At 44.5% G+C, this 15051-nt stretch overlaps 1 protein-coding gene across 3 annotated transcripts in view; it reads left to right on the top strand.

The window, feature by feature from the left end:
- The first annotated feature begins 247 nt into the window (after positions 1-247).
- ATR (Ataxia telangiectasia-mutated and RAD3-like protein) overlaps positions 248-15051 on the top strand; it is a 95806-nt gene continuing 81002 nt past the window's right edge. Inside the window, exons 1-3 of one of the 3 annotated variants that reach the window (XM_086495892.1) lie at positions 248-490; positions 640-784; positions 864-976. In XM_086495892.1, the coding sequence (XP_086352018.1) occupies positions 328-490; positions 640-784; positions 864-976 (421 nt within the window). In that variant the 5' untranslated portion in view covers positions 248-327. Of the gene's footprint in view, positions 491-639; positions 785-863; positions 1005-15051 lie in introns of those variants that run through there. The other 2 variants (XM_086495894.1, XM_086495895.1) reach the window with 2 other exon arrangements.

Genomic DNA, 15051 nt, shown 5'->3' with positions numbered 1-15051 from the left:
CAATTTCGGATGCCAAGATAAGTGACAAGTCACTTTTTCCCAATCAGCACTAAGAAGTATGTGGCATAAGAATAGCCAAGTATGGAAACATAGAACTGACTCAAAACCACACCCAAGAACGAGGTATGCCAATGGATATACGAAGAGGAACACAATACATCAAACATAAATTCCAACATTTGAGTCCAAGGTTGCTTTTGAGCATCAAAGCTAATCAAAAAGAGAGAGAGAGAGAGAGAGAGAGAGAGAGAGACCAATAAAACTGTCAAAGAAGCACTAGCATTGAGTTTGAATTGCGCGCGAGAATACAGAGTTAGCTCAAGGTGAATGGCTGATTTGTTCGGGCTGCTGCAGGACCTTGGCGAGAGGATTGCCAACAAGGGCGAATCTTCTAGCGGGACGCAGCTCGATGATGATGAGGATCCTGTCGAGGCTAGGTTTCGATCTGTTCTTCCCAATCTTCTCCAAACCTACGTCGTGCCTTCCAAAGGTGAGTGTATGTGTGCGCCCGAGAGAGAGAGAGAGAGAGAGAGAGAGAGAGAGAGAGAGAGAGAGAGAGAGAGAGAGAGAGAGAGAAAACAGCCCCGCCATTTTTTAAATACTCACACTACTTGCTTATTTTTGCTATGCCAATTCCAGTCAAAGAGAGAGAGTTCACAGCTGTCCTCAAACTTCTCTGCCATACTGCCAAAAACTTCCCTGGTGTGTTTTATCGAGGCAAGGCATCAGCTGTACTGCCTGTTTTTGGTCAGATTTTTCCTTTTTTTGCTGAATCAGCATACAGGTACTCCTCTGGTATTTTTATTCACAAATGGAGTCTTTCATAGTTCGAGTTGGGTGATGGATGTTTTGATGCCATACAGTGGCCGGTTTGGAGTGCTTTTGGAGGCTGTAGGATCTCTGATCACGCTTTTGAAGAATGGTGATCGAGAAGTGTATCGCCGCTTATTTATTGAATCTACAATTCTTCTTCAAGGTGAATGTTCTAAGTGCATGTGTTGAAGGTATATACACAAAGAGAACATTCTTTGTTAATGCCCATGTCTCTGGACAATTCTCACTTTTAAAGCTTGTTGCACTCTGCTTTCTTATCCTAAATACGTAGTATTCATCAAAACATGGTTGACAGCCAGGATCCAATATGCATTTTGCGTGCATTTACTTTTGTGTAGAGATGCACACACATATGATGCAGTGCATGAATTTGTGATGCTTAGAAGAGTTCCACCACACGCACTTTTTTTTTTAGTATGTCAGATTGAATTACTAATGGGAAACCTCAAATCAAGGAAAACCCATAGAAAATATTACAAGCGGTAAATCAGAGATAGTCAAAATAGAGCTCGTAATGAAGAGTGGGGAGCTCATCCAAGTCATAGGCAAATTAAAGAGACTGTTGAAGAGAGGTTTTGAAGAAGGATACATGCTCCACTTGAACATGCTTAAACATGAGGAAATTACATGCTCTCCACACTGTCCATAACACCCAGAATCTAACCAAGTCGAAAAAGTATGCATATGGCTGAAGCAGTGGCGGAAGCACTCGTAAAAGCCAGAAATATCAACGAAAAGGTATCCCTGGGAAACGCATGCGAAGAGATGTAATCCACAAATTGTTTCGTATGAGAACAATACCAGAATAAATGTGGAATATTCTCAATGTTGGCACCACAACGAACACATCGTGAGGAAGCTAATCTTTTGGAGCTCAAAAATCTGCCAGTTGGGAGACTCCCAATGATGCATCTCCACGTAAACAATCTTGAAAGGAAGCTTAGCATGCCACACTTCCATAACTTTATGTCGTCACCATGCAACACCTTTGTTCATATTCCATACCTTATTACAGTGTTCGTGTATCTAGGAAGATGAGTGCAAATGACAATATACCTTCTTCGCAGATATAGAGAGGATTAAAGAACCTACATGATGCCAGTCGCTAATTCTATCCTTAGCAACAAGCGATGGAATGGGAGATATGGAATCAACCATATTGTTAATGGTGTGCCACTTGTGTCTATAATGCATTCGAAGACCAAAAGTAAGAGCAGCTTGTCTAAATGAGAGCACATGTCCACCAACGTCGACCACATCTAATATCCTTTCAATGCCTCTCTGCGAGAGAAAGTAAGCCTGTCCGGGAGACCGCTGAACAAGAGTCTGATAAAAAACCAGATTCCAATGCAAACTCTTCATTCTAAGCAAATTGCCACTCACGTCCGTCTCGATCATGTCACGACAACTCCTTCGTGACTATTTTCCAATCAGGTACAAGGCTGGAAGCAAAGGGCAACTGGGTATCGTGGCTTCAAATTTGCCAAAAACCACATCCTAGTATGAAGACTGCCAAGGCCCAAAAGCTGGTGTAGAAACCGCATGAGAACACAGAAACGCAAACATCAGCGTCCAGGGTTGTTTTTGCTCTACTAGTACCAATAACAAGGTGGCCTTCCTTGCAATAACATGAGAACACAAATGTAGAATATTCAGACTGTCACAAACTTAGGCACCCCAAGTCGGGAATTTGACACGACACGTGAGAGAATCACTTAAAACACTTCACAACTTAAAAATTTGAGTCGACACGGCTTGGCGTAGTTTCGTGCACAAAGTTATTGGCCCCAAAATATGGTGCCCCTTTCGATTAATGCTTGAGCAAAGTACAACACTTGAGGGACCACTGCTCTCAGACTCTGCGTCCAGATGCTTTGCAGAGTGAGGCCCCTAGGGTCTATTTATTCTTACAAGAGATGTCCCAAAAGCAGTTAAACTCAAAAGCAACTTGTCCCAAAAGCATCTGGTCTCAAAAACTACAAAAAAGCAGCCAGCATAATTGACGGAAATCCGTATAGCAGCCACGTCAGCATGTCAATGTATAATGCGGAAATCCGTACTATTGTCATGTTGCACTACCAGCACGAATCGCGGGTCTCCTGTACAGCTTGCCACGTCATCTGTTCGTACGGCCGTCCACATCACATGTCCGTATAGCTGTCCACGTAGTCCTGCCACATCATCAATTTGTGACATTGCCCCTATTGAAAGAATTGTAATCGCCCTCGATTACGCCTGCAAAATCAGACATAAGCCATAGACTAGTTTAGTAAACACTAACTCTAAGTACCGACGCACTAGACGGCACAAATCCAGCACTTGTACAAAGACGACAGTCACATCACATCACATTTAAGTCATATCACATAGAATTTATTCAGATTTAGGACCATGATTCTTGGCATCGTAATTAGCAATCGCATTTAAATCCACACCGGATCTCACTGATGTCGGATTAACTAATCTCATATTGTGGTCATGTCCATAGATTTCTCGAGACTGAAATGCTGCAATCATTTTGTCAATCATTCCATCTGCACTCAAACACAATCATGTGTGAGTAATCATTTCGGGGAATTCCAATCCATCAATCAGACACCGAGTTCATACCGAACAGAGTGTTTGAATCATTCAGTTCTAGCTGTGTGACCATTCCATTAAGTCATTTATCATGATTGAAAATTCACAATTCTTATCGTTATCAGATTCATTTTGGAGCTGTCATTGCTCTGAATTCATCATCATCTCATTTTCGATCATGTTATCTGTTCACAAATAGCAGGATCTTTCATAAAACATGTCACGTGACACATCCAGCCCTATGTGTCCGTGGACAAGCTACAACATGATCAGGGTTCAGTCAGTCCGGTCAAGTCTAGATAAGCAGTGATCTGGCACTTTTGTGAGTCTATTCATAGACCGTGCATGCCCAGTCACTTAGTGTACACTGAACTTTGTGTTGATGTATGCTCATGTGTGTGTGCGTGTGGTGTGTGTTGTGTTGGGGAGCATATGTTACTACCTAGTTCTACACCCACTATTGGGCACTGACGACGTTAGTGGGGATGTTGTGGTATTTAGTCAATACTATGCATGATGGAGCTGATGGTTATATTGTCTTGTGGGTGACTACCATGGGTCTATACCTTGCACTTTCCTTCAAGGGTGAATTTGGGCTTATCCTGGATTCATCTAGGTATATATATATATATATATATATATATATATATATATATAGTGTAGATGCATATCCTCCGATTGCACACAACATGATCATCAGTATTCCCTTCAGAATCCATAAGAGTCAGTCAGGGGAATTTTCCAGTGCATTTAGCCTATTTTCCCTATTTTTGGTATTTTCACTTATTATTTTTAAGTGACTTTCCAACAAAAGTAGGTAGGGCAATTTTGCTAAGTTAAGCAACCCAAAGCTAGCACTCTTTGGCAGATGAGCAAGGAGCACACAAGCCCTCAGGCAGCAGGTACCCTTCTCTCTCAACAAGAACCATCAAGCACCCTCATGAACCTAGCGTTTTCTTCATCATCGAATCCCCCAAGCTAGCGTTTGCAGTTTCCCCCTCATCGCTAACACCCCCAGCATCTAGCGTTGCAGAATCGCCACTAAGGCTGCAGGAGAATCAACGTTTTCTAGCTTCCTATCGCCATAGGTGACCAGCGTTTGCAGCCATCAGATCTAGCAGCAAAAACGCAAAATCAGCAGCAGCAAAAACATAAACTCAGCATCAGGAAAACGCAGCAGATTCAGTCTAGCCGGTTGCAGATACACCCCCATTTTCAGCCCTCGAAAACGCAGCCAAAACAGTCATTTTCAGCCACCGAAACAGCTCGAATTTCAGCAGTTAGAAGATCACAGATTTCAGCCTTAAAGTCGTCGTCGTCATCACCGTCGTCGTCATCGGCATAGTCCCAAGTTGCATCAGTCCATTGCATACGCATTGTACCACTTTGTGCAATCAAAAGTAGACCACTCTCGCTGACGAGAGTGGGGCCTTCGGAGGAGGGTTTTTCAACGTCTGTGGTGTCGTATCTCTCTTCTCTCTCTATCTCTCAGTCTCATACACTTGCACGCACAGTATCCATTCACTTTGTTTGCGACCATAGCATTCTCTCATTAAGAACGGAAGGCTCTCCCTTCCATAAGAACAAAAGGAACCTTGAGCATAGTTCGGAGCACTCATCTTGAGCAAAGCGCAAACAATCATTCTGCTGCACCTAACATTGGTATCAGAGCTTTGACAGTGTTCTGTATCACTCAAGGAAAGAACCACAAGATTTTTTTTTGCTTGTTGAGGTCGCACGAACCCAAGTTCGCTTGGCGTGTCGATTCCTAATCGTGTTTTTGAAGAGTGATAGGAATCCCAAGAAAGAAGGGCTTGTCCAGCCTCCCCTTGTGTCTCTTTTCACTCATTGAGAGCGGACCGTGCACTTAGCGGCCGGCCAATCGACGTGAGGTGGGAAAAAGCAACCTTGGTGTGAGCGCAAGGCCGCCAAGGGGTGTGTCCGCGGAAAAGAGTAGAACTCGGGTGAAGAGAAGATCCTTCTCAAACGCGATCTGCAAGCGAAAGAAACCCTCAAGAACCTCAAGAACCTCAAGAACCCAAGAACCCAAGAACCAAGACCTTCAAGAACCCAAGTTCCTCGTGAACTTAAGAACCAAAGATCATAGTGTACGGTCGTCACCCGAAGCGGAATGGATACTTCGCATACAGGTGATTAGCATAAGAGAGGCGGCGAAGATTTTTCTCCACGAGGAGATTTTTTCGATCCTCCCCCTTCGCCATCTACGCCACGAGTTGTTCTAACTCCTATGGAGATGATGGTCAAGTCAATGATGGACATGATGGTGGCACAACAAGAAGCGACACGCATTACGATGGAACGAAATGAAAGAAACGCACTACAACAACAAGAAGCGACTCGCCTTACTTTAGAAGCGAATCGAGTTGCGTTGGCACAACAAGAAACCAATCGCCTTGCTTTCGAACGCGAGCGCGATGAACGAAATGAATGAAAAGCAGAAAGGCAGGCAGAGCGTGAAGCTCAAAGGGAGCTACGCACTCAAGAATTGCTTTCCCAAGTACTTGTCTCGAAGACCGAACCACCCAAAGATCGTGGGAGTTCCTCAAGTAGTGCAAGCCACGATGCGGATTCCAACCATCCAGTCACAGAGAAGTTGACTTTCAGTAAGTATGACGGTAAGATGGATGCTACGGTTATTCATTCTTGGTTGCATCAATTTAATGCTTATTTTGCGACAACTGAGAAGACAGGAAATAACAAAGTTTTGACGGCAGCTATGTACCTTGCCGGTGATGCCATCAATTGGTACCACGCATGGCAAGAGGCACAGCTAGCCGCGCACCTAGAGGAAGCCGACGGATTCACGCCCCTTTCCTTCGATTGTGTTGATTTCCAAGACAAGCTCAAGGCGCGGTTTATGCCACCTCAATACCTCGCACGATTGAAAGACGATTGGCGCTCTCTCAAGCAAAATGGTATACCAGTCATGTCTTTTTCTAATCGTGTTTTGCAGTTAGGTACCCAATTACGAAAACCGGATGATGAGCGCAAAGAGGTTTTTCTCTTTGGATTGGACGAGTATATCAAGTACGATGTCGAGTTACTCGATCCAATCGATCTCAACAAGGCGGTAGCGATTGCTCTCGCACAGGAGATGAAGCACAACAAGGGAAAGCCTAAGGAGAACAAGACTTCCACAAGTACCTCGTAGACTTCTCAGAACTCTCAGAATGATAAGAATGGTAAGAATGATAACTCTGCTAACCAATCTTCCAACAGTCTCCCAACAAAGAATTCTTCCAATGAATCTAAGGGTAAGGCTAACACAATTGCTAAACCTAAGCTTACTCCAAATGAAAAGGTAGCACAAGGAATTGTAGGAGGATACATCACGTCGGAAGAGCAAAGCACTTATTCTAAGGAAGGTCGTTGTTTTCATTGTCACATTAAGGGTCACATAAAAAGAACATGTCCTAAGCTTGAATCGAATGAATCTAAAGAACCCACAACACCCACTTCCTCTGTCAATGCAATGAATGATAACACGAGTGTGTCCCAAGCTTCTCAGGATCCTCCCACTTATGATTCTCTCATTAAATGTTATGGTCGGGGCACCGTTTTGTCATATTGTTTGACTTAGGTAGTATGCATGATGTGATCAATTCCTCTTTTGTTGAGAGAGCCCGCCTCGAAGTTAGTCCGAGATCTCCTATCGAGGTCTCTGGCTTGCGTTCCCGTATGGACGCTCTCATCACGGAGTAGTGTCTTGATGCGTTGTTTGCAATTCAACAGACTGCCTTCACTAGAAGATTTGTTGTTTCTCCTCTCTCAGGATGTGATATGATTTTGGGCATTCGATGGTTTCGTGATAATGACGCTCTCATGGATTTTAAGACTAACACTATAACTCTCAACGCCAAAAGTGATTCTCCTATTGTCATTCATGGAGAGGACATTGCTCATTCTCCATCTCTCATTGCTAATATGCAGGACAAGATTGAAAGGATTCAAGAGAAGGAGACTCTCTCAGTCTCCTTTTCTCCACAACATGATGTACAGGATTTGCATGATTATGAGAAGCATGAAGATTTGAATGATAATAATTTGCATGATAGTTTGGATGACAAAGATAAGCATGATGATTTGCATGATCAAGATGCGATTTCTCACAAGCATGATGAGTTGCATGAAGAAGATGTGATTGTTCACCAGGATGATGTGTTAGTGGATGTTTTTTCTAGCGAAGCTAACCTTGTTGCAGATTCGATCAATCACGAAGAACCGATCTTGGCTCTCGAGCCTAGGTCCAAAGAATCCTTACAGGAAGTATTATGTGTTCGCATGATACGCACGCATTGTTCGAGTGTTTCATTCGTGACGGTTTCCTGTATTTTAGTCAACATCGTTATGTGATCCCTTTTCCTAGGCATGACATATTGTATGTTGAGCACGTTTCTCTCATGGATGAGCACGAATGTATGCGGTTTTTTCATGAAAAGCTGAAAGGTAAGTATGTAAGGAAGTCACATTCCATGTCTCTTCCTTGGCATGACACAGTTTCCGGACGAGCACATGAAAGTATGAGCACCAAGCATGGGCATTTCCATTGTGATTTGCCACAGTTGATTGATTTCGATCAAACAGGAAAGATTTGATCTCATTGTTTGTATGTGTTTGATGAACGGGTTGTCACTCCGTCTCTATGTTCATCTACATTGCATACACAGTCTTTAGAGAAGACAAGATTTTTTCCCTTCACTTTACATGGAATGGGTATGTTCATGGTTTTGTGTTGGAAATGATTTCAGGAATTTTCAACCATGGAGATTCTTGAAGACGAAAAAAGCACGACTCTAGACGAAGTTGACGCAACGAAGGAGCCACAAAAGACTTTGTCGCTTTCGGCGCGGCCCAAAGAAGCAAGCGTTGTAGACCTTTATGAAGTTCAAGTACCGCACGACCCACACATCCGAGTGGACCGGCGAAGAGTCCCTTCCAGGATTCCGGATGCTATTGGCGATCTCCCTCGACGCCATACAGTTCGGTACGAGTACCTCACTTTGAAAAGGAGGGGATGTCACGTGATACATCCAGCCCTATGTGTCCGTGGACAAGCTACAGCATGATTAGGGTTCAATCAGTCTAGTCAAGTCTAGATTAGCAGTGATCTGGCACTTTTGTGAGTCTATTCGTAGACCGTGCATGCCCAGTCACTTAGTGTAGATGCATATCCTCCGGTTGCACACAACATGATCATCAGTATTCCCTTCAGAATCCATCAGATTCAATCAGGGGAATTTTCCAGTGCATTTAGCCTATTTTCCCTATTTTTGGTATTTTCACTTATTATTTTTAAGTGACTTTCCAACAAAAGTAGGTAGGGCAATTTTGCTAAGTTAATATATAAGCAACCCAAAGCTAGCACTCTTTGGGAGATAAGCAAGGAGCACACAGGCCCTCAGGCAGCAGGTACCCTTCTCTCTCAACAAGAACCATCAAGCACCCTCATGAACCTAGCGTTTTCTTCATCATCGAATTCCCCAAGCTAGCGTTTGCAGTTTCCCCCTCATCGCTAACACCCCCAGCATCTAGCGTTGCAGAATCGCCACTAAGGCTGCAAGAGAATCAGCGTTTTCTAACTTCCTATCGCCACAGGTGACCAGCGTTTGCAGCCATCAGATCCAGCAGCAAAAACGCAAAATCAGCAGCAGCAAAAACGTAAATTCAGCATCAGGAAAACGCAGCAGATTCAGCCTAGTCGGTTGCAGATACACCCCCATTTTCAGCCCTCGAAAACGCAGCCAAAACAGTCATTTTCAGCCACCGAAACAGCCCCGAATTTCAACAGTTAGAAGATCACAGATTTCAGCCCTAAAGTCGTCGTCGTCATCACCGTCGTCGTCATCGGCATAGTCCCAAGTTGCATCAATCCATTGCATACGCATTGTACCACTTTGTGCAATCAAAAGTAGACCACTCTCGCCGACGAGAGTGGGGCCTTCGGAGGAGGGTTTTTCAACGTCTCTGGTGTCATATCTCTCTTCTCTCTCTATCTCTCAGTCTCATACACTTGCACGCACAGTATCCATTCACTTTGTTTGTGACCATAGCATTCTCTCATTAAGAACGGAAGGCTCTCCCTTCCATAAGAACAAAAGGAACCTTGAGCACAATTTGGAGCACTCATCTTGAGCAAAGCGCAAACAATCATTCCGCTGCACCTAACAAAACATTAGTTTCATACGTAAATCAAAGTCATCTTCAAAAAGTCCTACTTTAAATTATTCATTCATAAAATCACAAAGCAAAATAATGCAAGTTTATTCGCAATTTTCTATCTAGTATTTGTTATGGAAGGAGTATCTCCTCACCCAATTCCATTTTCAAACTGTCAATCATTCTCATTCTTGTGCCTTTTTGGGGCACCGTGCATATAGATATGTCCTTGTTCCCCACATCAAAACACTTTCTTGCTTTGAAATATTCGTCTTTTTGTTCTTCTGTCAGTCGAGGTCGTGTATCTTTCTGTTGTTTGCTTTTGTTATGACTTGTTGAAGGTTCATTTGATGGATAACTAAAGTTACCTGAATGCATAGCACAGCCTTGCTAGCATGTCCCATCAACTGCTATATAGACTCAGATTTCTGTAACAAGTAGTAGTCTTGTATCTCTTTGGGCAGTCCACAACAGAATCGCTTGATTTGTTGCTTGAAATTGACCTTCTTAAAGGATGAAGCCGGTAGAAAATATCCCAAAATCTCTCACAATAAGTATCCAAAGTTTTTGCCTTTACCATCCGAAGATGATTCCAGTCAGTAATCACGTCTCCCTCGTATTCTTGAGTGAGCCATGAAGAAATAAAGAGTCTCTTGAACTTCAACCACTTTGTTGGTGCTTCTTTTCTTAACAGGAGAGTGGACCACCATGTCCGTGCATTGCCTTTCAAAAATAATGCTGCCTGTCTAATCTTGGGGTGCTCTGTATAGCGGCTGTAGCAGGCTACAATGTCACTTTCACAAGACACAGTTAGTACAGTTGGTCTAGGCTGGTTCACACTGGACGGACCCTCTGGACCCTCTGGCCTAGGGAGTGACACGTGACGGGGTACCGACAGTGGTCTAGTGGACCTCGTGGCCAGGTCACCACATGGCTGACATTTATGAGCCGTTGGTGGCTCTTTATGGTGGTACATAGGAGTAGTAGCGGTTGGTGATCGTTATCATCTTCTTCACCTTTGGTCCAGCATCGTTCTAGAGAGCAATGGGTCTATACACAGAGCACGTCTTCACCATCCCTGCACATCTGAGCCTCGACACCCCCATTTTGTACCTGTGAGTCCTGGGCTGGAGCTGAGTGTGTTGCCACGCCAGAGTCTGTACATGGTTCTTTGAGATAGTCGAGTCCACATGTTCTTGTCCACTCTGTGTCTCTGTTGTTCTGTTGTTATCCATTGTTTCTGTGTTTCATTCTGTTTGAGTGAGTTTCCATCTGTTGAGTGAGATTGTCACGCACATTGCACTGAGGGGCACCCACACTGTAGAGAGCACGACACATTATCCGCGCTACAGCGGCCTCCAGAAAATGCTGTGTCAAACTGTTGAATAAAGGCTAAAGCCTTAGGAGCATCTTGAAACCCTGAAAAGGTTTCAAACTTTACTGCCTGTCCACTCTCTTTGAATTCCTTGGTCTTTTTGTCCTTGTCCTTGAGAAAATCATATTGGTTGGCTTTGTAAAAGTGGTTTCTTTTTGAATAAAACGTATGGTCATCGAAATCCGAACTCTCAGAAGAAGATGAATCCTCATCAAAACTGTCGGAAGAGTGTCGGGATCCGCTTTTCTTGGCCTTCTTCTTGTTCTTTCCCAATCTCTGGTTCTTTCGTCGTTTCTTTCCCTTTCTGTCGTCATCACTCGAGCTAGAAGAGGATGAGCTGTCCGAGCTGTCTGAAGAAGATGAGGACGAATTGGACAATCCTTCTAAGTGTACATGCTTCTTCTGTTTTCTTGCATTCGCAAAAGAGGATTTTCGGCCCAAATAACCAGGGTAGTGAGTTCCCTTGTTGCGTTTCTTCAGTTGCTTCTTCTTTGCCCCCAAAAGTTGGTCGAGTCCTCTTTCAACAACGTCCTCAAGTTCATCTTCAGTAAACATTCGTGGGACAAGAGGTTTCTTGTGGGTTGAATTTATTGGGGAATCGATGGGTTTCTGCGAATGGGAATGCACCTCATCGATTGGGTGCCGGGTCAAAAATTTAGCATACTTGGGATCCTTTGCAAACTGAAGCATCTGCTTTGCACAATCATCAACTTGTTGTTGACGTTGCATCTCCATCAATTGATACTCCATAGGTGGAGGTGGCCCGTATTCTTGATCTGTTGATCCATTCGAATTTCCCGTGCTACCTCCTGTTCAAGAAGTGTCAAGAGGGTTCATACAATTCTTGCGGGATTCGTTGTTTGAATCCATGTGTGTCGCGGTAAGAGGATCGGATTTCTCGATAGAAGAGAAATCGTCTGTGCTCTGATACCATTGTCACAGACTTGGGCACCCCAAGTTGGGAATTTGACACGACACACGAGAGAATCACCTCAAATGATTCACAACTTTAAAATTTGAGTTGACACGGCCCGACGTAGTTCCATGCCCAAAGGTATTGGCCCCAAAATTTGGCGCCCTTTTCGGTATTTATTTTTATATTAATGTTGAGCAAAGTACAACAACCGAGGGATCTTTGCTCTCAGACTCTGCATCTAGATGCTCTGCAGAGTGAGGTCCCTAGGGTCTGTTTATTCTTGTAGGTCTGTTTATTCTTACAAGGGATGCCCCAAAAGCAGTTAAACTCAAAAAGCAACTTGTTCCAAAAGCATATGGTCCCAAAAACTGCCGAAAAGCAGCCAGCGCAATTGGCGGAAATCCGTACAGCAGCCACGTCAGCTTGTTAGCACATAATGTGGAAATCCGTACTGCTGCCACGTGGGCCGTGGCACATGTCAGCACGAAGTGCGGGTTTGTTGTATAGCTTGCCACATCATCTGTCCGTACGACTGTCCACGTCACCTATCTGTACAACTGTCCACGTAGTCTTGCCACGCCATCAATTTGTGACACAGACCACCACAATGCTTTAGCTTATCCATAGCGAGCAATCACAGCCCTTTTTTCTAGGAGCAAGTTGTCACGTGCACATCTAACCCTTTGTGCATGTGGACAAGCTACTTCAAGTCCAGGGTTCAGTTAGCCTAGCTTAGGAAGTGTTCTGGCACTTTTGTGAGTCTGTTTGCAGACCGTGCATGCCTGGGCACTTAGAGTAGATGCATATCCTCTGGTTGCACACAGCATGATTATCAGCATTACCATCAGAATCCATCAGGAGCATTTTACAGTGCACAAAACCTATTTTCCCTATTTTAGCCATTTTTCACTTATTATTTTTAAGTGACTTTTGTTGGAAACTGGGTAGGGCAAATTAGCAAAGCTTGTATAAAAGAAAACCTAGCGCTATTGGAATCTGGCAGAAGAGGAAGAAGTGCACTATCAAGTTGCTTGCAACAGGCATCTCTCTCTCTCTCTCTCTCTCTCAAGCAAGAACATTTGCAAAACCTTGGCGTTTTCCACCAAGCAAAGCCCAGCGTTTTTCCGCAGCCATTCCCATCGCCAAGCAGCCCCTCAGATCAGCGTTTTTGAAGCCAGCAGATCAGCGCTTTTGAGCCCCTCAGATCAGCATTTCTGAAGCTAGCAGATCAGCATTTGAGGCCAGCAAATCAGCGTTTCCACAGCCAGCCAATCAGCATTTTGGACAGCAATAGGTTCAGCATTTTTCAACAGCAAATTCAGCAGTAGACCCAACGTTTCCAGCAGATAAAGAAGAGCCCGAAAAGAGCTAATTCAGCCAATCGTTGACACCGTCGTCTCCAACCTAAACACACATTGCATCAGCATCTTGTAGCAGTTTTGTGCAATCAATAGCATAGACTTCTCTTGCCATCGAGAGAAGGGCCTTCGGAGGAGGGTTTGACAACTTGTATGGTGTCGTATTCTTCTCTCTCTATCTCTGAGTCTCAGCACCTTCATGCACAGTGTTTACCACTTTGTATATGATCACTTGCACTCTCTCATTAAGTGAATGGAAGGCTGTCCCTTCCGTTTGTTAAAGGAACCTTGAGCACAAACGGAGCACTCATCTTGAGAAAGAACAACATTCACATCCGCTGCACCTTACATTGGTATCAAAGCTTTGGTAGTGTTCTGTATCACTGAAGGAAAGAACCACAAGAACCACAATTTTTTTTGCTTGTTGCGGTCGCACGTAATCCAAGACCTTTTGGGCGTGTCGATTCCTAATCGTGTTTTTGAAGAGTGACAGGAAACCCAAGAAAGAAGGGCTTGTCTAGCCTCCCCTTGTTTCTCTTTTCACTCATTGAGAGCGGACCGAGCACTTTGCGGCTAGCCAATCAACGTGAGGTGAAAAAAAGAAACCTTGGTGTGAGCGCAAGGCCGCCAAGGGGTGCACCCGCAGGAAAGAGTATAGCTCGAGTGAAGAGAAGATCCTTCTCTAACACAGATTGCAAGCTAAAGACGAACCTCAAGAACCTCAAGACCCTCAAGAACCTCAAGAACTCAAGAACCAAGACCCACAAAAACCCAAGTTTTTGGTGAACTTAAGAACCCACGACTTCAGTGTATGGTCATCACCCGAAGCGGAATGGATACTTCGCACGGAGGTGATGGGCATGAAAGTAGTGAAGAAGAATTTCCCCACCAAGGAGGTATTCTGACCCTCCCCCTTCCCCATCTACTCCACGGATTGCACCAAGTCCTATGGAGGCTTTGGTCAAATCGATGATGGATAGGATGTTACACCAAGATGTGCAACGTGCCATCGAGGAGCGTGAGCGTGAACAAGCGCGCTTGGCGGAGGAATACAGAAAAGCAGAAAAAAAGGCCAACTTGGAGCGTGTGCGCTAGCAAGCGCGCTTGGAGGCCGAAAAGCAAAAGGACGACTTGGATCGTGAACACAAAGAAAGAATGGTAGCCTTGGAGCGTGAGCGTGAGCAACCGCGCGCAGCGGTCGAAGAAAGAAGGGTAGTTTTGAGCGTGAGCTCACGCAAGCGCGCGAAGCGATCGAAGAAAGACGAGCGGTCTTGGAGGCCGAGCGTGAGATACAGAGAGTGAAACCGGCTCCGTGGGACGGTAGACTTTAGCTTTCACCCGATCTTCAACACTTGGACTTTACGACACAAAGCAATGACTTAAAAGGAACCTGTAATTGAGAGTGGAATTATACTTCAAAACAAAAGCTCTGCCAGGAAGCTAGAATGCTCCCAAGCAGACAGTGACACCTGTAGGCCCCAAAGGTTGGCGCACCTTTCGGTATTTCTTTATTACTCTTCAGGAATGAGGAATAAGCTAAGTCCTTGAGACTTTCATGTGCATCCAGTTAGATGGCACCTGTGCAGGCAAAATTTCGGCAGCATAACGGCCCCAAAACTTGCCCTGGACAGTTTCCCAAGCTCCGACTCGTTTCCAATAGCATAGACCCCCTGTTTCCTGCGCCAAAACAATAATTACAGCACTTCGTATTTACTAGTTTTTCCTCTGTTTTCAGCCCTAAACAACCCCCGAAGTGTCGTCTAACAGTGGGGCACTGTTCCCAATGCTCCCGGCATCATGACAGTTGTAAA

Source organism: Adiantum capillus-veneris, chromosome 22 (assembly GCF_014529385.1).
Source record: "Adiantum capillus-veneris isolate H3 chromosome 22, ASM1452938v2, whole genome shotgun sequence".
Lineage (NCBI taxonomy): Eukaryota > Viridiplantae > Streptophyta > Polypodiopsida > Polypodiales > Pteridaceae > Adiantum > Adiantum capillus-veneris.
This window is presented reverse-complemented; position numbering and strand designations above follow the sequence as displayed.